The sequence below is a fragment of the Idiotropiscis lumnitzeri genome, chromosome 11, assembly GCF_059441095.1.
Source record: "Idiotropiscis lumnitzeri isolate Australia: NSW breed Sydney's pygmy pipehorse chromosome 11, RoL_Ilum_1.0, whole genome shotgun sequence".
In the NCBI taxonomy this organism is placed as follows: domain Eukaryota; kingdom Metazoa; phylum Chordata; class Actinopteri; order Syngnathiformes; family Syngnathidae; genus Idiotropiscis; species Idiotropiscis lumnitzeri.
Window position 1 is genome coordinate 9,833,573 of NC_142401.1, and position 25,445 is coordinate 9,859,017.

The 25,445-nt window shown below is 40.2% G+C and overlaps 1 protein-coding gene across 2 annotated transcripts in view; it reads right to left on the reverse strand.

The window, feature by feature from the left end:
• The window catches only part of syn2b (synapsin IIb), a 49,511-nt gene that overhangs the window by 22,816 nt on the left and 1,250 nt on the right, over positions 1-25,445 (reverse strand). For both annotated transcript variants that reach the window (XM_088308152.1, XM_088308151.1), the window contains exons 2-3: positions 794-851; positions 42-133 (exon numbers count right to left, since the gene is read on the reverse strand). In XM_088308152.1, coding sequence (XP_088164278.1) covers positions 42-133; positions 794-851 — 150 coding nt within the window. The remainder of the gene's footprint in view (positions 1-41; positions 134-793; positions 852-25,445) is intronic.

Consider the following 25,445-nt stretch of genomic DNA (forward strand, 5'->3'; position numbering starts at 1 on the left):
AATTTGATTTCACCATGATTTGATGCGTGCGCGGTATTCACCTTGCCGCTTTAGCACCGCCTCTGATGACCTGCATGTCCACAGTGCAAGTTCCATTTGAATGTGCGATGAGGTTGATGTCCGAGAACTCGGCCTGGAAGCAGACAGTAGACACAATGTCTTTGAATTATTAACAACCATTGCGGTAAGAGGACATTATACTCTGCAATTTAGATATAATTCATCAAGAAATATTGCGTAGAGAAGCAGAACAACACCAATTTTCGGTCTAAGATAGTTAGCTCACTGATTGATTAAACCCTTTCTGACTGCTCTCATAATTTACATTTTTTTTTTTTTTGCATTTGTGGGATAAAAATGTGCAATGAATGTTTATTTAAATATAATTATTTAATTTTCTTCGGCAACAAACAATTTTCAATATTTTCAGGTGTCAAAATGTAATAATTTAGCTAACATAATCATATATACAATCATACATATTCAAGATATGATTATATATGGCATGAAATTATTTTGATCATATTACTATATATTTACAGTTATGTATTTATTAATATCAGTTTATAATTCTAATAAAATATTGTAATTTTTTTTAATAACCCTAATCAATACCTGCTCCACTCCCCCAAAACAATGTTTTTCTTATTTTCATGTTGATGTTTTTTTAGTCAATATGATAATGATTATTATTATTATTATTATTATTATTAGTAGTAGTAGTAGTAGTAGTAGTATTATTAGTATTATTATTATAAGTATTGTTATTATTCCTTCAGTGACATTATAGTACCTGCTCCACTTTGATGTCATACTCCCCAAAAATCTTCTTTCCTCGAAATACTTTTGCCCTGAAAGAGAAAAGAGTGGACACATTTTCATTACAAAAACTGTCAGTTGTCCATACTCCCATCTAGTGGACATCGCACACTCCTACTGAAGTAAAATGGATTTTTTTTCTATCATAAGCAAATATCTATACACAATGTCATGAAAAGGTATTTTCCCCTTCTCCTGACCTGTTCAATCAAGAAACAAAATATTATCCGACGAGTCAAATGTGGTGCCGGTGTTATGTTCTGGAGATGCATGCGACTTCAAAACCTGAATGACGTGTTGTGAGTGACGGAAGCAGGAATTCCGCTCTTGACCAAGAAAATCCTCGGGGAGAATTTCTGGCTATCAGATTGTGACCTCAGTCTGAAGCACATTTGGATTCTGCCTCACACCATCCGAACGGCTTAAATAAACTAAAAAAAACAGAAAAAACGGGAAAAAAAAGAATGTTTCGCAGTGGCTTAGTCAAACTCCAGCCTTGAATCGGATTTAAATGGTGTGGCATAACCTTTAAAACGCCATTCATGCTTGCAAACCTCCCAGTGTTGCCGAATTAAAGCAATTCTGCAAGGAAGATTGGGCCAAAATATCTCCCTAGATATTGAAAGACTCATTGGCATTTATAGAAAAAGCTTGATTTTGGTTGTTGCTGCTGAGGATGGCCAAATCAGTTATTAGATTTCGGGGGCAATCACTTTTTCACACAAGACCAGGTTGGTTTGGATGATTTTCTCCATTAACAATAAAAAAATAAAACAATAATAAAAAAATGAATTTAAAAACAGCATTTTATGTTTACTTAAGTTGTCTTTGACTAAAATTTACATTTGATTGATGATGGAAAAAAATAAACAAGACATCAGGAACAGGGCAAACACTTTTTCACACCCCTATATAAGAAAATAATATTTCAGACAAACAGTACGATAACCATAATTTGATTGACACATGACATCTTGATGATGAATGCGTCATTGGAAGCTGACTTGCAGCATTTGGCTGCCACTTTGCTGAAGACGGATGTAGGAACAGATTACAAGTGAAGACGCAGGCAGATCGATGAGGATGATGATGAGCCCGCCGTCCAAGCTGCTCGGAACGTTTTTATTATTTTACGCAGCGCGGTAAAATGGATCGCAGATGGCTTTCATTCCGTGCATCTGGAGCCAACAAACTGAGGCTAAATAAAGCAACCATGAGCGAGTTGGTGGAAAAGCTTTATTTCCACCCCCCCCTCCTATGTTATTCATGCACCTGATGCAGTGTGGATTCATAATGCCTCATTACGACCCATGCGTTTATTGCGCAATATATGTTACGCACACAATATGCCTTGTGCCTGAGAGAATATCTAAAAACAACAACAACAAGTCAATGTGCAGTCATGGCAACCTGCCTAAATTAAACATGTACATAACATTTCTCTCCATAAAAGCTCTCAGGAACTAGCCGAGAGGCTTCTTGCTCGTTAGCGCGGTTCATTAGGATGAGACCATCTGTGATTGAAAAACACCACAAGGACGAGGGAGGTTGTAAGAAATCAATATACAGCATCCAACATTAGAATTGTAGGTGTGCACGTTTCCCCAAAGTATTTCTATATTTGCTGTAATTGATAGAGTGCCCATTGCATGTGGCGTCCCACAGGGGTCAAAACCGAGTCCCATATTATTAAAAGAAATATTAGGAGAGACTGCATGGAGCAGACTCATAGAATGCACTGAACAATTTCGCCCAAATCTTTTTTCGGAAGCTGCTTTCTCACTTTTAATAAACATGAGCCAGTTATTGATGACAAACACACAGTACAGACTGATACACAAAAAGAATTGGGTGTAGAAGTTGAATGAAACCGTTGTACAAAATTCAGTATGCATTTTTATATAAGTGCCAATGTTAAGCTCCTCCAAGAGTCCCTTTAAGTCAGCGATTATAGGCTGACATAATTTACAGTATGCGATTGACCAGCTTTTATATAAATTATTAAGGCATATGCTGATTTAGTCTATAGCTCAGTGCTTGGTGAAATTGATTGCATGAGCTCTGCTGACTCAATTTTCTGGATCATTTGGTGCAGCCCCACTTTCAATATTGATCGGTGGAGTCCAGGAGTCTGAGACAGCCATGGAAGCGTGTGCGGTCTTAACCAGACAAATCAATGCAAAGTAACGAAGGGAAGAACGAAACAAAAATACATGACAACGTATGGATTTCATCGACAGCTTTTGACAGATTTGAGCGTGTTCTACGCTAAAATTGAACATGCTGCCTCGTGGGTGCCTCGTATCGACTTAAATGTGCACTGATGAGGAGGATGTATAATATGATGAAAGAGGAGGTACCGGTATTTGCATCTAAAACAGAACTGATGGGAAAGGAACGGAAAATAAGAGTATACACTAGAGAAGGCGTAGGCAAACTGTGGCCCGGGGGCCACATGCGGCCCATTAAACGTTTTAATCCGGCCCGCCGAACTTGAAAAAAATTAAATGAATAAACCTTGTGAATGTTTTATTTTCTAAATTCTGTGGTTTTTCAAAGGCATATATTTTGTTGTCATGCTTTTGTTCACTTTGATTTAAAATTAAACGCTCCATCCATCTGCTCCAGGTCCGGCCCCTCCGTCAAATTTTAGAACCCATTGGGGCCCGCCAATCAAAAAGTATGCCCAACCCTGCACTAGAGGCACTACAAGTTTTTGTTGAATTAACTTAATTTTATTTCATCAAGTGCCTGCTCAAAATACAATTATCTGGATCCAGATACAGATTGTTTTTTTCGCGCATCAAGTATATCTAAAAATTATTGGGGTAATTGGAAAAATACCGTGAAATCGAATCATGAACCATAACGCAATTCTCATCTTGAATAAATAGAATTGAATACTAATGTATTGGTGATTAATATAACATCTGATATCGTATCGATACTACTGTATATCAATTATCAAAAAATTTTGTAATATTGTGAAATATCATGATAATACTCCCCAAGACTCAAAAGTAATTTGATCATGGACTGAAGGGGCTCAAGCAGGTCTATAAAGCGCTACATGTGCATCAAAATGATTCCCTTTGGCAATGTGTGTGGCTTGATAAAACGCACGGCAGCATGACAGGGTCACCGTTAATTGCAACGCGTGTCCTTTAATGTCAACGAGCGCTTGAGTGAAAAGACGAAGGGCTCTGATTGCCCGCACTTGTATAGCAAGCCTCAAATCAGCCATGTTGGCTTCAGCGCAGCCAGCTCCCCTGGGGTGAGCGCGTCGCTTGAATTATTTAAGCGGCGGGACGGTGAGGCTCCAAACACCTGTGTGTGTGTGTGTGTTTTCAACAACCATGTGAGGAGAGAAGGTGTGTCACGACTCAGGATGAGCAGCAACTGTGGAGCATGATGATTTAGCAATGTGAGAGCACTTTTTAATTCAATGTCATTATTACCAAATATTTGTAGGGTGGGAAACAATATTAAACAAATCTTTGTTTTTTTTTCTCTCAAATTTCCTGGTGTCTGTGACACTATTTTACGATTAAGAATAATAAATTTTACACCCTCTTTTGAGCCCGTAATGAGGCGCTTGTATTGGTGTCTAGACTAGTGCCTATCCTCATCGATCTTATTTCGAATTTAGTTTCATGTTTTCCTTGTGTTCCTTTGTCTATGTCAGTCTGATTAAGTTATTGGTTCCACCTGTGCTTGTCATCCTGGTCCCTTGTTTTCTTCCACTCAGCTGCCTCAGCCACTTGTGTCTCATCGAGGTGTTCGTCGTCGTCTGGTCAGTTTGATTGCATTTAGTGCTCTGCTTTTGTTCGTTTTTCGTCGGCTCATTCCCAATGTTGCCGCCTCAAGTCTTTGTTTGTTGTCACTTTCAGTGTTTTGGTTTCCTAGTTTCTTAAAAGTCTACCACAGTACCCCTGCTCGTGTTTTTGTGAATAAATAATTTGTTTGCTACACCGTGCATCCTTGCCTTGCAATCCTGTATTTGGGTCCTCGATCTACAAACGTGTGAGTGTGTATTAAGGCACCATCGCAATATACCTTTTAGCATTAGGCATGTTTGAACACAAATGGTGGTGCAGCACATGTCACCAGAAAATTTAACAATACTCAATGGCAAATATTGTTTAAACTTTTCAAAAATATTAATATTATATTTTTATCACCATTTGTACGTGTTGTGACCCGACTCCATCCAAGTAGTACAGAGCAAAAGGAGGTGCACTGATTTGAAGTATAAAATGCTTTTTAATTTCTTTAGATTCTATTCAATTATGTAAACACTGTATGTTTTTATGAAGAAAAAATTAGTGAGTGCTTTTTTTTTTTTATTGAAAAACACATTACATTCTTTTCTGTGGTGAGAGGTTGGAACGGAATAATGGTATTTCCATTCAATAAATTAAACTCATCACTGTACATTCCATAAACTGGAGCAGAAAAATGTCTGCGCATTGACTTTCAATCTTTTCAAATGACTCTTCGCACAACCTCATCGACTGGACTGAAAATTCCCTATAGAGCATCCGCTTCGTGAGCACATTTGTGTTAGCATTTCCATTGACGGGATTTCAGAGAAGAAATAAGAGAACATCTCGGTAACAGCAGTCTTGATTGTTCTTCCCGCATGAAGATAATGAGAGATTTGCAAGCAAGCTGTAAGTTGTTGTTGTTGTCCAAGAAGAGCAATTAGAAGAGACGCTTCATCTTTGTATCTCATCCTTGTAATTTGACAGCTTTGTTTCCACTGTCACATTTTTTCCCTCTCGTCTACCTTATCATCTTGTTTTTCCGCCTCCGTATCCTCCCCCCACCTGCTCCCAAGCACCTTCTCCTGCATGCTCTTTTCCTCATTTGTTGAAAGGAGAAGGGAAGGCCCATTCGGAAATGTAAGCGGATACATATCTAATTCACTATACAGTGCCTTGACATGCAAGCTTCATTCATTCCATGACCACAAAAAATCGTTTCCCATTGTCATGTCCTGTCTAGACCACTAACACGAAATAACTTTAAAAAAGAATTGGATTCAACACCCATATCGCTTAGCTTTTTTTCATTATCGTGCAGCCCATTGGTCTACATGTTGTTGCTGCACCGTTTTTGTTCAGCGAGGCAACGTTAACATTAAGCTGGTAGACTCGAATTCCCTTGAATGAATAAATTCAATTCATTTCTCGTCTTCTGTTGTCCAATATTTAAATTAACCTTTCCCAAAAGTGTTGTTTCTCTTTCATAAGTATGGCAATGAAAAATACATTCAACTGGATAAAAATTTAAAATTTATCTTGACAGAGGAAATAAATTGTTGCAAAGAGTCTTGATTTTAATGAAAAATGTAGCTTTTGAATTTATGAATAATAGAAACATAAAATAATTAAGGACTTAATTTGACTCAGTGGAAACCATAACAGTCAAACCGGGTTTTTAACTCATCATCTCAAAAGACCATTTAAAGTCCTGCCAATTCCAAATTACACTGGGGTACAATTTCTGCCTTCTTTTTCCATTTTCCCATAATTGTTACATTTAAGCGAGCATTGTAGCAGGTGGACAATCAGTCACGATGAAAATGAGAGGCTCAACTCACGAGTGGCCGGGAGCACATGTATCTAAAGTCATGTTTTCTCTGATCGTGGTAGTAAGAGCGCAGTGATTCATCTTTCAACAAGGTGAATTTAAGGTGAGCTCACCACTCCCGAGATAGAGGAGTATTCTATAAATACAAACAATCCTGGGGGTCCTCGGTTTTCGAGGTCCCGAAAGGCGGAAAATCAACTACCGGTAGTTTGTGCAGTGATGTAAAAATGTGTCGTTTCCAAAAAACGGAAATAAAAGAAAAAGAAGGCAAGCTCGGTTACGTCCGTACTTTCACGTTTCATTCAAGGAAGCAAGGAAGCCAGAGCATCTGGAGAAAACTGATGGGGAGAACTGGAGGGCCACACCCAAGATTCAAACCCAGAACCTCAGAATTGTGAGGCAGACATGCTCAAAAGGCCCCTACTTCAATGTGTCATCACTTCCTCTATTGCGCTACATTGTATCTGCGTGTATAAATCCATCACCCACAAGCAATTGAGTCGTGTTCAAATGAGCGAAAGACTAAGGGTACAAAAGAGACAAGGACACCAGAACTGATGATCTCATTCTTGGCACGGCGGCTGATAGAAATGAGTCGCAAATTAATATTTCTATGTCAGCCCGGCTGGCTTATTACGAGGCAAGAGTTGGAGATTTACGGCCATGTTAGCAAGGTAGTCCGTGCACCTTTTTTAAACATTTACGGCAAGAACTTGCCACGATAAATGGACGAGTGCTGAGGTGCATAAAAGGGATTAAAATATGTGTCGTTTGGTCTCATTTGGGTTTCACTAGAATTTCTTTGGATTGGCTGGAATCATAGAAGGCTCCACTTAAAGTTCTGAAAACATGCTTTTGTTAATGAAATCAAGGCATTTCTTGTACTATATTTAGAGTAAAGTGGCTAGTGTGCTGTGCACTTAAATGTGTAATTGCCTCTCCTCGAAAATAATAATAGTATATATAGTAACATTTTTAAAAAAAGCTAACTTAAAACGACCTAAACATTTTTTGCAAATTAATTTTTCAAAGTGCATCGCTTGATGCAATTGCGATATTACACAAGCAACCAAGTCTATACCCATACACTGGACACTGTCCGTAGTATTATACTAGCAATACAGTTGTCGCGTAAGATACAAGTAAGCCAATTTGCAAGTTTAAAAAAAAAATTAAAAAATAACTCACCCAAAAATTTTTAATTATTCACGTACTATGTTTGTCCCGTGTGTCATTCAAAATCCCCTCAAAATTATTCAGCCTCCTCACGTCTAGTATAGGGTAGTATAAGACCTGGTTGCTAACCAGTATCTCAATAATATAAATAAATATTATATATATATATATATATATATATATATATATATATATATATATATATATATATATATGCTATTATTGAACAATGGATAAATGCAAAAATGCATTTGTACAACTAAAGGCATCCATTCTAAACAGTGCATTACTTTTCAGAAAACACGAGGTACTCAGCAGTCAATAAAAGCCCCCCCAGACACTAATTTGCGGTAATACACTATTACTAAACAAGAACAAAATTCCATGATTGGCCATTTTAACTCATGGCAAAGGGCAAAGTATTTGAAAATCCAAAAAAAAAAAAAAAATACTAATGAGCACCGTTAACTCCAAAGCAGGCACTCATGAGATGCACAAACCCGCATTTATGAAGATTAAAAATGTCTTTTAGACACAGTGTTCCCAACGGAAGCATTGCGCTACACGCCACAAAAAAAGCACCACTAAACTGTCCATACCCGACTGTGCGCAGACCCAATTAGCAAACAGATGAAGGCAGCGACTAGCTAGTGAACACAGCTGAGAATGAAGCCATTAAAAGCTTGAGAATCTCCCTCCAGAGGGAATATTCACAAACACGATAGCCATGAAATGCAATTAAACCCTAAAATGTGTGTGCTTATTAACCATTTATATGACATCAAGATACGATGAAAACAACATGACAACATTTATCCTTCAGAGATGGTGTACAGGCTTGTTTTCAGCAGTACACCATACATGAGTCCGGCGATGAAGTATTTTTGCTTATTTGGAGCACGGGGGGCATTCCTGGCACAACAAAGCATAATCTGTAAAAGTAGCAAGAATAATATATCATACCGCGACAGTGTGCCGCTTCAGCAGGATGAACGGAGACAGCTGTCGACAGGCCAGTGATGTAATTTTTGTAAAAGCAGCACGTTTATGTTTACTGCCTGAAACAGAAGCAAATTATGTGACTCACGGCAAACACACACTAAGTGACGCGGCTGAAAGCAACTGAACTGTTGCGCGGTGTTTGAAAACTAGTTTTCATGAAGGGATAACATTTGCTGGGCATTGAATCAAATTCAGACTCCATACACAAGGGCCCGATTTGATTCGATTTTTGATTCACGATTCACTTTGATTTTTGATTCAAACCTCGAACCTCAATTCCCAGTTCCTTAATCATGGGTGCGTTCAGAAATCCGCTCAGAATGCGTACTGCTCATTCCAACCATTTGGAAACTCGGATCAGAGTTCAAATGTGCCATTCGGTTATTCAGAGTTCCAAAAAAGGAGTACCAGAGGCCCATTGCGTCAGACAGTACAGATGGAAACTCGTTCCCTCCGTCTGGCGGTGGTGCCCCAATCCAATAAGCCGAGTGTTTTAACGACCTTTAGGTTCAATTGGACAGCAATCACCAATCCTTGGATCACACATCGCTATACCAATCCCATTTTTTATCACCATTTGTCAGTGGTTGAAAAGCCTGTTCACAGGAGTCCCATTCCGATCAGCCTTCTACCTGTACTGTATATACCATTTGCAGCGTGCATGCGACAGCGGTAACTTATCTCAGCAGTCCTTGAACCCACGGGCATGTCACAGATACCAATACCAATAACAGTTCTGACACAATTTGTTACGATAGTAGAAAAAGCAGGAGCTGCACACTCGGGTGCTCCATTTTAATCAGCCGAGTTTGTTATCTTGCCGCGTGTGAGTCACCTGTCCCTTAGGCCACGCATGGCATATCACAGATGGTCTTATGTGCAGCCATCCCACTTCTGTCACCAAATGTAGGGGATATCTGAAGAGTAGTACCCCCCCCCCAAAAAAAAATAAATAAATAAAAGAATCAGGCTTTGGCATGGAGGCCAGATTGAGAATAAGCATCTGTTTTTTTTGTGGCGTGGAATGCTCCCTTAAAATAAAAATAAATACATACAAGCGTTTGAATTGTATTAATAATTCAATGAAGCAAGGGAGCGTCACTGCCAAAAAGTAAAAAGAGAGTAAAGTGATAAAGCTTTGCAAGTCTTCAAGCATCATTGCACACAATGCTATCAATCCTCCCCCAAGGCCTGAATATTGGCAGCAGGCCGCTTTTTCTACTTTATCCCTTGGTGACAATTTGAAAGGGTCATAAAGTGCACCGATAAAACTCCGGTGACACCTTCTCCCATAGCGGAACAAATTAGGGGGGTGTGCTTAAAAAACATGATGCAGGATCGTATCATTCAAAAGTGAAAATTTCAAATGTGTGCTGTAGTGGGTATAAACAGAGCTGGAGGGGGTTGGCCACATTTCAATGCCTAATTGGGCTTGTGCTCCAGTAAATACTCCATGTTGGTTTTTTTGTCTTCTCCAATTTCATTCAAGACAGATGTGACTTGTACCTTTATACAATATATTTATTTGTCTTAAATCGATCGATCATTCAAAATACAGAGATCGGTACTCTAACGATTGCCGACGTTAAAGCTATTTCTAAAGCCATAAGAGATCAAAATGATCACAAAATAACCCCCTGACTATAGTTGCGGCTGTGCATCGACCTTTATATGATCCCTTCAACGTGCCTGCGATTTGGAAACGACAGTGCTTAGTTCCCGCCGCAATTGCAATTTGGCTAAATGGCAAAGCTAAAGCCTCATGTATGTGCTCGGAGAGAGCGTACTGATGGATTGCAGATATTTCATTCACGCCATGAAGACAAAAATAATCTCCTTGCAAAGCCGAAGAATATCTTGCATTTGCAATTATTCGTAACACACAAGAACACCTCGTAGAAGCGAAATGGACCATTTTATTTATTGTGTATAAATAATGCACAGAAGATAAATTGTTTTGATCTCAAATAAGGCATTTTTTTTTTTTAAACGGCACAACAGGGTCTTTTCACCACCGTGTTTTATAGCTTGTTCTCCAAGTTGCTAATTAGCCGAACAGATGACTCTGTTTCCCCCGACTGGCTCACTCCAACTTCCAAAGTGTCCAACAGGGAGAGTGAGAGGAAGCTGGGGATGGGACAGTCGTGGAAAGAGAGAGCAGCATATGTCACCAAGATGCCATGTTTTTGTGTTCAATTAAGCCAGATAGTCATGCCATCAAATTGTATTGTTCGAGACTTTGTTTCGAAAGCAGGCAAATAAATCATACACGACTGATGGAAGCGAACCAACTTCCCATTTGTGTTGCTTTCGTGATGACAAGTCATTTAGTTAACACTGAATGTGCAGTGCTAAATGGTTGTGTAATTTGATATCAAGTCAAACCTCCAAATTGAAACGCGACAAAATCCACAAAAGCAGCAAATCGTATGGCTTGGTAGAGGTTTAGTCGTTCAACACCTACGATTCAGCGCTCTGCTTTTTCTTTAGATTTTTTGCCATCACTGATGAGTAGACTGGTGGCAGAATGTGATGATAACCATAGAACCAGACTTTAATGTTATTCCGATGTAGTGAAGCAGTACAGGTAGCCAGGTTCAGGGTAGTCAGTACAATAATAATACCTAAAATAATGAGGAAGGAAAATTAACACACAGAAGTGAAATGTGCCTTTGTGAGATGAAATTCAATTTCCCCTTCCCAAAGCTATTTTTTTCAAGGGGAAAACGTCTTTCAGTCTACATTCATCACCGGGCATATAGCAATTCAAGGAATTAAAAATGAACTCAACCTGACAAGGTTGTTTTGCTTTTTTTTTTTTTTTTAATTTATTTTTTTTTTTTTTAATTGAGACGCCATCATAGAAAAATAAAAATAAAATATCGATGGCATCAAAGAAAAATACGATTATAACCATAGACCCATAAATGGAACCTGACCCACACACCCCTATCTCCACAGTACAATATGAGTAAAATGACAACTATGAGAGAACAGAATTCAAATAAGTCAGTTAATTGTCATTGGAATTTATGCAAAGGCACTCACCTCCCCAAGGCTGCAATTAGTATTTTGTCCGCTGGGTTCATTCTATTTACATACAGCAATTATCTTCAAACATGTATAATGCATTTCAAAACAAATCATTGAATTGGTTTATTTTGACCAGAAAATGCAGTCTATTATCTATGGAACCCATCACTGATGCAACCGCCGACGTCGGCGTGACATATACCTTGGTGTTAAGGAGAAAGAGTCACGCTGGCCTTCCCCTCACATGCTGTCATTTGTGTGTGTGCGCATGTGTGTTGAGTGAGCTGCGGCACGGCTGAGTGCAGCAACCTCCCGGGGCGGCCATGTGCCATGGTGCTCAGTCGGACCACCGAGACACGTGTCGCAGATCTTTTCTGTTACAATACAGTAATAACACACACGAGCCCTTCCATTCCACAACGCACATTTGTCCTTGCTTACAGTTGCTATCTCAGACAACCTCTCCTCCCCATATCTCAATTGGGCAAACAACAGCACGGTCCTGCCGGGTTTTTTTCTCCCTCCCCCATTCACTTCTTGTTATCCTTGACATCCACTCTCTAAACAACTTTTGACATTACAGACAGGTGATGGAAGCGTTCACACTGCTTGGCTTCAGTTTGCTGCTTCTTCTTTCTGTGGCAACCTCCTCTTTTCCTGTTGCAGTGTTTTTAATGTGATTATATTTTTAATTCCTGCACCACATTTAATGGCCACAAGACAACGATGTGCATCTGTGATTTTAATAGCCTGTATACGCTGCTGTTACGAGCATACAAAAACTAATATCTACAACAAATGATTCAATTCATAACGAGGATGCTTACAATGGTGCTGTATGTGAAATTTTTGCCAGGTCAGGAAATATCTTTCAATTTTTTTATAGAATAACCTACACATATAGATAACAGAGAACTGACACGGGGAAAAGAACATACACATTCACTATATATAATCCCCTAGTCTATAAAAAAAAATCTATTTAAATGTTTTGGTAGGTGCTGCTGTTTTGGTTTGCCAATCGGGTCAAATATGAACAACAAGCTGCTTTGTGTGATCGGATAATATGTCTTTAAACTTGGTGAAGCAGTAATATAACATATGATAACCAATTGTTTCTTTGTAGTCATGAGGTGACCCGATGTTTCGCACAAGTGGCACAACTGCTATTGTGATAGCCAGACGGCTTTTCGTCTCAGGAAAGGCTAGATAAAGTGTTTCCCATTGTTTATTACAGTTCAGGTATTGCCACAATCCGGTGAATAACCCAGACATATACTTTAATGCTTTGTATCATTTATTTAAACTAGAGCAAGGCATTTATAGATGGCGAACTGCAGCTATTCAGCAAGCTGGAAATGATTATGGATGTAGGTGGTTAGGGCTCAAGAGGGAGATTTTCTAGTCACGACTCGCAGGCTGCGCACGCATTAAGGTGAGTGTAGGCTCACCGTATTCTTTTTGGCTGCTAACGTGAAAAGGGCTTAGTGAGAGAAATGTCATGTGACCTCCCCCCGGGGTGGGTGAAATGCAAACGGACATCACGAAGACACGAATGCAACGCAGTCAGGCAGTGTGAAGCCGCCCACGCTGACATCATGCCTCTGCAGCACATACGGAAAGATCCAGGCAGAAAAGCAGCAACCCTCAATTGTTCCCTCCTCTCCTCTTAATCTCTTTAGTGTGATGGAAATGATTCATCGAGAGTTTTCCAGGCTAAGGACAGCTATCACGGCAGGGCTTCAATTACGTAACCCTTGATTTATGTGGCCTGCAGCATGAATATGAGTGCGGCACACAATGGATGCTGAATTGAAAAACAGCGCAATAATGCAGCGGGTGAGAAGCAGCGCATTTGCCAGATTTGAATAAAAGTTATCATGAGAACAACACATTTTTTGAGATATTGTACTGTGTAATGGATTACATTGATTACTAATTCCCAGTGAGTGATTTCCTTGATGCAGTCTGAACGACAAGCTGCAGTAGTGTTATGATTAGAGATGGGCATTCCATCCAAGGGACGGTACAGTCCGTCCGTCTGTCTCGGACAGATGCCCATGATGGCGACGGCGGATGGAGGAGTTTTTTATAGTTTCATTTAAAGGACGGACTAAGCAAGGATGGAAGTGGTTTTTCGCCCAACCCTGCAATCGTCCCTAACCGGGAGAGCGAGAGAAATAGAGAGAGAGAGAGAGAGAGAGAGAAAGAGAGAGAGAGAGAAAGAGAGAGAAAGAGAAAGAGAAAGAGAGAGAGAGAGAGAAAGAGAAAGAGAAAGAGAAAGAGAGAGAGAGAGAAAGAGAGACAGAGAGAAAGAGAAAGAGAAAGAGAGAGTGAGAGAGAGAAAGAGAGACAGAGAGAAAGAGAAAGAGAAAGAGAGAAAGAGAGAGACAGAGAAAGAGAAAGAGAGAGAGAGAGAAAGAGAAAGAGAGAGAGAGAGAGAGAAAGTGAAAGAGAAAGAGAGAGAGAGAGAGAGAGAGAGAGAAAGAGGAAGAGAAAGAGAAAGAGAGAAAAAGAGAGAGAGAGAGAAAGAGAGAGAGACAGAGAGAAAGAGAAAGAGAGACAGAGAGAAAGAGAAAGAGAGAGAGAGAGAAAGAGAAAGAGAAAGAGAGAGAGAGAGAGAGAAAGAGAAAGAGAGAGAGAGAGAGAAAGAGAAAGAGAAAGAGAGAGAGAGAAAGAGAAAGAGAGAGAGAAAGAGAAAGAGAAAGAGAAAGAGAGAGAGAGAGAGAGAGAGAGAGAGAGAGAGAGAGAGAGAGAGAGCATTGTTTGGGGGGTAAAAAGCATCTACCAGGGTTTATAATATAGATAATACCCCATTTAATAAAATGGCGACCCGTGGCTATTAGCTCAAAGCGGCTGATGTATGAACAAATCTGTTTCGTATACATGTAGTCTGTTGCCGCTATCTGTCTAAAGTATGCAGAAATACATTATTTTTCTTGCTTTGTTTTGACCATGACAACAGTGCATCCCACAAGACACACAGAACTTAAAGTCCTTGAAAAGTAAAAATAAATGTGTCTTTTAATTTGACATTCCCCCCTCTCTGAGCCGTTACCTTATCATGGTGGAGGGGTTTGTTTATCCCAATGATTCTGGGAGCTAAGTTGGCTTCATGCCCCTGGCAGGACAACGAACACCAAACAGGTCCTAAGTGAGGGACCACACAGCTTGACAGGTCCAGGACCGCCTATGACGAACACTATATATGGACACTGTTTTCCCTAGTCCGAACACGAGATACCAGGAGCCATCTCTGGAACACGGCCTAGAGTGTGGTGGCGGCACCAATGGCGAGGGAAGATGCTGGTGCAACCCGGCAGGCTCAAATCTATTGTGTGGTTCTGCTGGGATGGACCGGCTGTTCGGGAAACTCCCAAAATTCCCCATTGGCCACCATCATGTCGGACTCTTCTAATTATCTGTTTGTGCATGTTTGTATGAAAAAACAGACATATAAAATAATCAAATGAAAAGCAGGAGTTCTTCTACGTTGGTATGACAATCACATTTTAGACTCCATGTGCCTTTCATAAGCTTGAAACCGAGGACCTTCGGTATGTTTATTCATTGACTAAAATGCTCTTTGAATTTAAAGACATATCTTACTGTATCCAATATTAACGGCTTTGTCTTGACTATTCTCCGAAGGAAATGTGGCTTTCCGAGTTTGTTAATATACTGTGCCCAACGCCAAAATGGATGCAGCAATTGCACTGCATCCCACTGGGTGTTGTAAAACAATGCCCCAGGGGGCAGATACTGACTGGGCCAAACCAATAGTGAATAGTGAGCAGCTCAGACTGGCTTTAGGCCAATCTGATTGGCTGATGTATAAGAGCGTCTCATTCGCGATACTGAAGAGAGAGCATTGGAGAAAATTGTGTTTTTGATGGCTATAAATGTAATTAAGAGAGATTTGAACATCCTCTAGGCTCATTCTGTTCTTTCTCTTCTGACGGCTTTCCCGCCATTATCACAGCTCTCCCATCTGACTCCTCTTGTCGCTCCATTTTCTTTTTCTCCATACTTACTCTCTTCCTATTCCCCCACTGACGACCAGTAAAACAAACAGTGCTGATTCACATCGACTGTATGTTAAAGATGCAGGGAAAACAGCACAGGAGGATACAAGTCACCTTCTCCCAGCTCACGCACAGTCAGATTTTATCTCCTTTATGCTCTGGGACCTAAGCCGGAACCTCAGAATTAATTTAGAAGGACCTCAGGCAGCAAACCTGTTTGCTATTATAGGTGTCTGCACTCAACACAGGGGGATCAATTATTAAAGTGATCTTTTGGAAGACAAAGATACTTTTTGAACAATGGAAGTCAGTGAAAAAAAATCATCTGCTCCGATGACCTTATAAGTTTAGACATTTTGTATTGGGGAAAATATGATGATTTGGTTGTCATGGTTATGGCTATAGAGCTGTGGTGGGCGGTCAAGACCTTCAAGGCGTTCTCTGCTGGCCTAACATAATCCAGAAATCATCATCATATTCTTCACATTGATTTCATATTATATTCTTGAATTTTATTTTTAGGCTATAGTTTTTATCCAATCAGAATTCAGCTAGTTCATGTTGCCAGGCCGATTTCATAATACCAGCAGCACGCACTATTCGTTCGAGGGCTGCAGATGTAATGGTGTCGGCGTCGGTTCTGTGTGAGTCAATGGGCTTTCAGAGTTGATAGAGAGTCGCAATGCCAATCAGATCACGAGTAGGTGAAATGCACGGCCCGCCGCTGCTATACAGAGTAGCTCTGAAAAGCCACCGATGTGGTACGATTTGCAAATTAAAGTCTTCGGCCGTAAAACCAAACAAAATGGTGGCCTTGGCTCTAACGTTAGGCACAATATCACTTAACAACCTCAAAAATCCTCATCAAAGGTTTTACTCTGCTGACAAAGTACATTATCTTTATTGTTTGGCGGGAAGGGGTTTGAATTACTTGAATGTTACGCACAGTTAATAAAGGTTGTGCAATCTAAAACCAACGCCACGGAATGGATCGATTAGCTCTAAGATGTTACCTGGTATTACCAGTCTTGCCCCTGGGACTGAACCATCTGAGATTATACTGTAAGTCTTAATTAGATACAGTGCCTGCACAAGAGCGCATCTCTTTTGCCCCAGTCTACTAATTGCATTGCACCACTGCAGAGCAGATCAAATTACCTGAACTTACTGTAAGTGCAGCTGGGGAATAACTTTATGGCTTTGCCGGGTTGCATGTTGAATGTACACTAGAACATGAACATCAATTTGACTCCTACCGAGACAAAGCATAAACTGTCATGATTTGTATTTGTTATTTTTGGTTTAGTATTTGGTTTCAGGTTTTGGCCTTGTTCCTGTGTCTTGTCTCGTCTTGTCTATTGTGTCCACCTGTGTTCGTTTACCCAAGCCCTTGTGTTAACCCATCCGGTCCTTCCAACCCTCCGTGTCTTGTCCAGGTGCTCCTCGTTGTCTCGTCAATTTGTGTGTATTTAGTTCCCTGGTTGCTTTCAGTTCTTGTTGGTTCATTGTCATTTTCACTGTCATTGTTCCTGTCGCCTGTCCCTGTCGTTGTCCAGTTTTTCCAAGTTTCTCGTTTGCCTTTTGTTTTCTGCTTATTAAATGCCCTTTAAGTTACCCCTGCCTGGCTTCCCTGCGTTTGGGTCCTCACCTACCTCAACCCGGACCGTGACATAAACAGTGCTGCACATGCTTTAGCGCCAACCTCTGAAATTGCTCATGAGTATGTCGCCATAGCAACTAGTACAGCAAATTCTATCCATATGTGTGTTTATAATGTGGTCGGATTTGAAATACATTTTCAGTGAAACCGAACATTTTTAGTTTATGCCAAGAGTGTACCTGAAGCCTGTTTTGCAGTTTTTATTTTAGTTAGTTAGTTAATTAGTCTCTTAGTTAGGTGAATCATTTGAAAAAAAGTTAGTCACTCGACCTGTCTTTTCCAAGGCAGCTTTATTTATAAAACACATTTCATACACTAGTTGACTCAATGTCGTTCATGTAATTAAAAACAAAAACATTAAAGGCATTTACAACCAAAAGAATTTGGACATTTTAGAAAGAAGCTTTTAAAATAAATAATTATAGGTGTGGAGGGGGGGGAAGCATCGTTTTTTAACCTAGGTTTAAACGTAATTACACTTGGGGATGTTTTAAATCATCTTGACAGCATACTCCACTTGAGTGCAGCATAACAGCTACATGCTTATTCACCATGTTTACTTTGAACTCCAGACTCCACTAAATGACGTACAGAGACAAAAAAAGCAAGCTTAGCTCCCGCTAATCGAACCCTTTTTCAATAATGCACCACCTATCACGCATTCAGTCATAAAAACAATATTCTGATGAAATTAATTTTATTGCCTTTATTTCATACAGAAGAAAAAAAAAACATGCTTCCTTCAAAGTGTTAGATATTTAAAGCTGTATATTTTTCAAACGGATTGGAAAAACATTCAAAAATGTCAAAAATTACAATATATGCAACCAATACAATAGTTAGTTAATTTGCTAAAATGATACTCAAGAATGTCCTGGTCCAAACGAAAACCAGAAGTGTGTATCATTTTCGTGTCATTGTCATGACAACGGTGATACAGTACAGAATTTTCTTTTTTGTTTTTTTTGTAATGGCAGTGTAGTGGAGTTCAAGGCATTACAGCCATGATACTTTATTCACTAAACAGTCCCGATTAACTGTGACGTTGCACTGGATGGACCTCATCTGCATAAAATATGAGTTGATGATATTATGATGCAAATGCCAGTGCATTCCAATTTTCCCACAGTATTCTCATCTAATCCAACTTTTTGTTCTATTTTCAAATCATTAAGCAATAATGCAATTTTAGAGCACCGCTGGGTCTCGTGACTACTCAAGTTTCAAGTTAGGAAAAAAGGATAACTTGTTGCCATGGGAACAGCAGCGGTTGTGAGTCCGATCGATATGCTTTATGGCCTTTTTCGGTATCTGTACGCCTCATGCATGGTAACGGGTTTATCTGCAGAGCGGCCGCCATGAAAGCCTAGCGATGCCTCATTCTTTGTTTTGTGCTCTTTCCCACATGTTTTAAACTGTGAAGGGATGGAAGTAAAGGTCACTGTGTTGATTTAACACTCCCTTACAGTGATTCACTGCAAAGATACCTCAATATGTCGTTATCGTTAGTCTATTTTACTTGACAGAAGACCAGCGATCCGTCAGAGTCATTTCAATGGCCCTTAAAAAATAGAAAAAGGAAAAAAGTCAACGCTTTTGTGCGGCAAACATTCATCTATACAGGGCTTCCCTGTCGCTCCTTGTGAGGCCAAATAATGCACAATACATGGGAAATGAAGAGGTCTGTTCATCCGATATCCAACAATCAGAAAAAGGTCAAACTGCCCATAATGAAATATTGGGTAAAAAAAAAAAAAAACAACAACAAAAAAACAACTGCATTATCTACAATCTACACTCATTTTTGCATCAACAGATTTTGCAATGATTACCAAGTGCAGTATTTAACACGGTTAGCATTGCATGAGGTGAATACTAAATTTGTAAAATTATGACAAAAGGCTGGGGGGGGGGGGGGGGATATGCCTTAAATGTTGCGCAAATTCTGGAAAGAGAAGGATCACAAAAGCACACACGCCTCACTTGACTGCATTTCCAGCAGTGCCGAAGGATTAACACTGCATGTGCCTTGCTTGAGTGTTTCTATGTCTTGAAAGTCAGAAATGATTGCCAGTTGTGACTGACAAAAAGATCATAGAGTGAAGCTCTCGATTACCACATCCCCCTACCCATCATGTGCAAAATGAGCGAAAAAGCTAAAGGTAAACAAATAATGGGTAATCCAGCAGCAGCAGCAGACCTTGAGGACAAACGCTTCAATTGATGCTGATTAGTTAGTAAGTATTGACTTAACCGTTGCCATTGCATTCACTAATAACCCGGGCCCTTGGGAGCTAGCGCAAAGCCCCACACAGAATAACGAGTGGCACAAAGAAAACATAAATCATGTAATCCGTGCATGAATCTTTTGTTCAGCACTCTTATATTAAATGAATGGTTTTATCAGGAAGCAAGATCGCTTCATGCAAACATCACCCTGTAAATTATGTAGCCGATCTGGGTAATAAGCAGAGGTTGAGAGTGATGTGACAAATGACAATTAATTGCGTTTGTGCCTGAACACTTTCAACACCAATTGGTGTTGAAATGTGATACAAATACATCAGTTGTTGTTGTGCTTGGTTTCAAAATGCGCCATGTTACGTTTTAGAAATTATTGCAATCAGGTTTGCTAAGCTAGTTTCTTGCCTTATCATATGTATGTATGTCAATTTTAAAAAAGAGTTACATTAACAGGCCGGAGGTTGATTTTAGTCCGGCCCACGAATCGGCCCTCGTGCGTATGATGACCCTACGCGCGAAATGCTCAAACGACAAAAATTGCCTCAGAATGCGTCAAAAGCGCCACTACCAACTGTTCATGTATGAAGAGATGTGAGACAGCAGTGTGCTTTCAAGCTTTCCTGTATTTCCTTATTCTGACATCACATAACCCGTGCCTCCCACCTGCTACTGGGGCATACCATTCCAAGAGGGGGTGCAATACCAAAATCCCTATAACACCTACAGTGCGTATTTACTTGCATTGGACACGTTCATAGAGAAGAAGAAAGAAGAAGAACGAGGCGAATAATGAGAAGGAGATGAGTAAGACCATAAAAAGTCCATAATAAGGTAAGCGGATTTGAATATTAAATTAGCCAGCTAATAACGTTTATTTAAACCTCAGCTGTTAGCAACTCTACCGCGGCGGCGTCATGCACAGACATTTTTTTTTGGAGGGGGGGGTCAACGGGTCGGGGCCGCCAATTTTTATGAATAAGACCGGAGGGTAGAGGCCAGAACCGTACCAAGATAACGGCGGGATGGTTGGGGGACTGACCGGCAAAAAAGGGTCAAGTGCCCAGCTCTAGGTATTTGCATTTAACAAAGTTGTGAATGCCATAATGAGACATTGGTGTGAACTTTGAAGAGGACTAACTTTTTCTGTCCTGTTGTGTTGAAAGCAATTGTCATTGTCTATTGTATTTTATACAACACATCGGATGGTGCACTGAATTCATCATGCATAAGACTATCTGATCCAAACGGCTCAGATGAGAGAATTTGGTGGGATCACCGAGTATTATTTGCTGACAGAAAAACATATCAAACCCAACTTTTGACTCCAGGGCAATGAGTCTTCCAATTAACCAGTTATTTGTCGCCAATGTGCACAGCAGACAGCAAACGGAATCACTGGTGCTGACGCAGAAATTACATAAATCCAACCGAGACAAAGACGGTTAAAAAGGGGATGCGCGGTCCTGATTTGGGAGAGCAAAGGGAAGAGAACAGATGTGGCCTTTGGGCTGAAACTGCTGAATCACCACGTCTTATCGCATTACTTCATCACTTTCTGAACCCGCAGCAGCAGAAGCAGCAGTAACAGAGGCAGCAATCGCCTTCTCTGGAGACGCACACAGAGCAACTGTCATGATGAACGGCAGCAAGGGGGAAGGAAGAAAAAAGCTGTGTGGGCGTGACATGCTATAAAAAAAAAAGGTGTTTTCCAGACGACCACCCTATTTTGTTAATCATCCCCATGCCAGAATCACCTTGAACGTCCCTGGATGCTGCCTTTCCCGTCTCCCGTCAACCCAATGGACTTGCAGTGTGTTACGTAACCGCTACGCCTCTGCTACTAAACACACTCGTCCCTGCATCTTTCCCCTCTCTTTTTGTTCACAAAAAGCCAGTCTAACGACACAGTCGATATTTTACCGAGAGCGATTGATTGAAAGCTAATTGCTGATATTTAGAGAGAAATATTGAGGCCATTGGTGTTTGTTAACTGCGGGCTCAATTTCCTCTTGAAACGCAGATTGAATGTCGATGTTTGCCTGCCGAATTGGGTTGTAAGATGTTGGGCGCTCTATGTCGGGGTCGTTAACCGGTTTGATAGATTGCCCACAGTACTTTGCTCACCTTGGTTAAAAGCTTTTTTTTCCGTAAATCGTGAAATGAAAGTGGCCTAGAATGTCAGAAGAATCTCGTTACAAGCCAAATTCTGCTGCTGGCTGTTAAATCGATGGACTAACCTTTTCAAACTTTGAGGGGATTAAATGTAAGTCACTTTGGGTAAAAAAAAAGGTGCCTGCCAAGTGAATAAATCACCTTATAAAGTTTAAATATAGCACCAAGAGAAGGGCAGGGGAGGATTTAAAATGAAGTAGTTGATTACTGCCAGATATAACTGATACATTACAATTAATATTTTATTTTAATGGATTGAGCCTATAAAGTGCTGGCAAGAAATGGACAACATTTACGTTTAAGTGCACAGTAAAGCATGATTTTTCTAACTTTTCCAATAGATTCCCAGTGAGTGCTTAAGGCACAATTTTCCTTTAAACGCGCCTTTTGTGAGTGCATAATCTGCACTATAGATGGGAGGAGTCAACTCAGGATGGCTTGACTGATATTAAGAGAAGTGAGCTGGGATGCAGTACGAGAATATCTAGCTAGTTTAAAAAAAAAGGTGTTTCTCGCAAAGCTGCAAAGGATCTATAAAAGCATTTTCGTTGTTAGGGCGTTGCTTCTAGGACATTGGCGTTAAAGAAACTTAATGTGAGTATTCTTAAAATTGATTTCTCACTCAAAATATGGTTGGTCAAGCTTACCTCCAACTTGCGCTTTAAGTCAAACAAAGCGACAGCCATTGACTTTCATCGCAGACCTCTTTTTTTCTATGACTTATTTTTGAGGACAAAACATGTTTTTTTACAATTTTTTTTTGGCCACGGGTAGTTTTAACGACTTCTACAACAACACAGGTAAGTCCAAATAAAAATGGCTTCACGGCGACATTTTTTCTGTACAGGAAAGGAGATGTCATTGTGACGTGCAAGGAGATGATAACACCCGGTGATTGATAGTGTTATGGCATAAATTAGTGCCGTTATTTGATGAAATCTTATACTAAAAAATGAATGGAAGACAGCCAAGCGGAGGGATTTCTATCATAATCTGTTGTTTTGAAAGTTAAGAGCATAAAAGCCTCATGTGTTGTTCTTTGCCAAGTGGAAAATCAATAACATGAGTAGAATGTCTCTCTGACTCAAATGCCAGAAGTGAAATCCCGTTTATAATCATGCGGAGCCCTCGAAATAGGAATTGTAATTTTCTGACGTGACTATTTCTGTTTGAAAAGATGATATATTTCCAATTAAAATCGCCTTTCAAGGCCTATAGGATCACAGATTTGCAACCAGTTACGGCATTAATCAAGCACAATTCATTTAAAACACATCCGCATGCACGAGTAGCCTATATTAAAATGCAAATTAGATTTTACAACCTAAATCAGAACCTTGTGCATTTTTCAAATCAAATACTACGTATGCCGCGCAGATTACATTAAAGGAGGACCGCATTCGGTTCAGCCGTGCATTCAAATGTGATGCTTTTATGGATGCAGGCTGCGGCGTCTTCTCACATTCGGTCGTCACCACATCATGGGTGGTCGCCATCCAATCATATGCCGCCAAAACACTCGCAGCAAGAGACGCGAGATTAACATACTGCAGAGCTGCCATTCATATTCATATTCACATTCAGCACTGAGTATTGGAACCTCCTTGAATAAAACAGGCCGTCAGTCATACACGCACATAAAATACTGGAGATTGTAAAAGACGTCATTTTCTTTTTTGACAGTGAAAATGACTCTTCTTTGAGTGCAACTGCAAGGGGGTTTGAAGCATTGTTCATGTTTTCATTGTCAGTTGCAGTTTCCGGTGATTCATGAAGTGCTTGATTCAAAATGTTTTCCAAGACGCTATAACTAAAGAGGGGTGCCGAGTCGGGATTTAGCGACTTATAGGTGTCTGTGTTGTCAAAACATGCGATTGGCAATTAATCAACCTCACGCTTTAACCATCACTGCGAACTAGTTAAATTTATACAGTGTCGAGGTGCAACTCCTCGTACAGATTCCCCATCTCTCCTGACAAAGACGTCCAAGACCTGACTCGAGGAATCCTAAAAGTTTATTCTAAGCAATTTTTCTTTGTAGTGTGCTGAGTGATTTTTTTTCCTCCCCTGACAACAGACATCCGGTATTATGGAGAAGACTTACAATTATCAAAGGAAATATTGTCACGTGTGAGGATTGGTCACCTTGAGTACATGACAATGATCTCCTCGGCATGTGTGGCCTCTCTCACTAATTGAGAAATGTTAGAAATGAATGTGCGTCAGAATCCTAATAAATGACAAAAATCAATCTCCATTGGGAGTTTAGCGATCCACATAGCAGACTTCAGGACTTTAACACAGACCATAAGGACACGTTACTAGCGCGGAAATAATTACTTAGACCTGTAGTGGGGATGGAGAATAAAATAGTATGTACATTCATGAGAACAAAATAGCTTTTATTAATGGTATAAGTAGGTCACAGATGGTGTACATGCGCCTGACTTGGGTGCAAGAAACTGCCGGTTCAGCTACCACTCAGTGAAAGAGTGAGTGTGAATGGTTGTCCGTCTCAATATACGGTATGCCCCTTGACGGACTGGTGGCCACTCCAGGATGTAGACCACCTTTTGCCTAAAGTCAGCTCTAGGTCTAGCAGACGCTGAACTGGATTAGCGTTAGAGAAAATGGATGGATTGTGAAAACATTTAACTCTGCCAAACAAACTGTTGAAACAATCATCTTGGTCGGACAAGTAAGAATCATCTAATTCTCTGATTGCAGATGCCGTGTCACTGTGTGAAACTGGACGCCTGTACAGCAATATCCCGCATTTCTCTGAATTATACGGAATAAATATAAGTGGCTTATTGGTGGCCCTCCTGCTAAATAGCTATGATACAGTTTCTAAAACTTATTGGATTTGTGTTGTTTTTTTTTTTATTAGTTGGCTTTTTCCCATCTGTATTACTCTGCATGTTCAAATCACAATGTATCCGCCTTTATCTGGGTCAATGTTCTGTATAAACACCACTGATGCGAAATGCAGGGACTGAGTCCCCTCCACGCCTGTTAGAGAGGCCCGATGATGCCTGCGTAAACTGTGAATGCTGAAATGGTGGGCGAGGGGGTGTGAAGTTTTGCACTCAACACTCAATTGTCCTGTCCCGTTGTTTTGAAAGCGTTTGTCGTCGTATTCTATGTGATAGACCAGATGCTGAGGCTGATGTTGTCATAAATTTAATTGCCGGACTGCGGGATAAAAAGCCGACCCAGTTGAAGTAATGTCTTTCCTTTGGTGGAAATAGCAAAGGTGGCTTATTGCCAAATCTTCTGTTACGGCTGCGATGGGACTATTTTGCTGGATCTCTGCGTAAAAGAGGCAATGATTACACTAGGCACTCATCTTGGAGGGAGGAATCTATCCCAATCTGGCATTATTGTCCTGCCATGGCTGTGGTCTGTGCTCTACTAAGTGCTTCTGTTTGACGGATACAACCAAAAAGAATCTATGTCGAATCCTTACAATGAGAGTAGCGCTTTCATTTTCTTAGCGATTGATTGGCGATCAGGCATGGATGCCGTGTGCCTGCTGATCAGATCTGAATAAGATAAGATAGACTCCGTGACCCTGAACGAGGTGGGTGGGATTGAAAATTGATCGACTCATGCAATAGATATTGAGAATCTATCAGGACATGACAACCACCAAATCACTTGCCCTGAGACTTTCAACTATAACGCAATCTCATACATAACATGACATAATCAATATC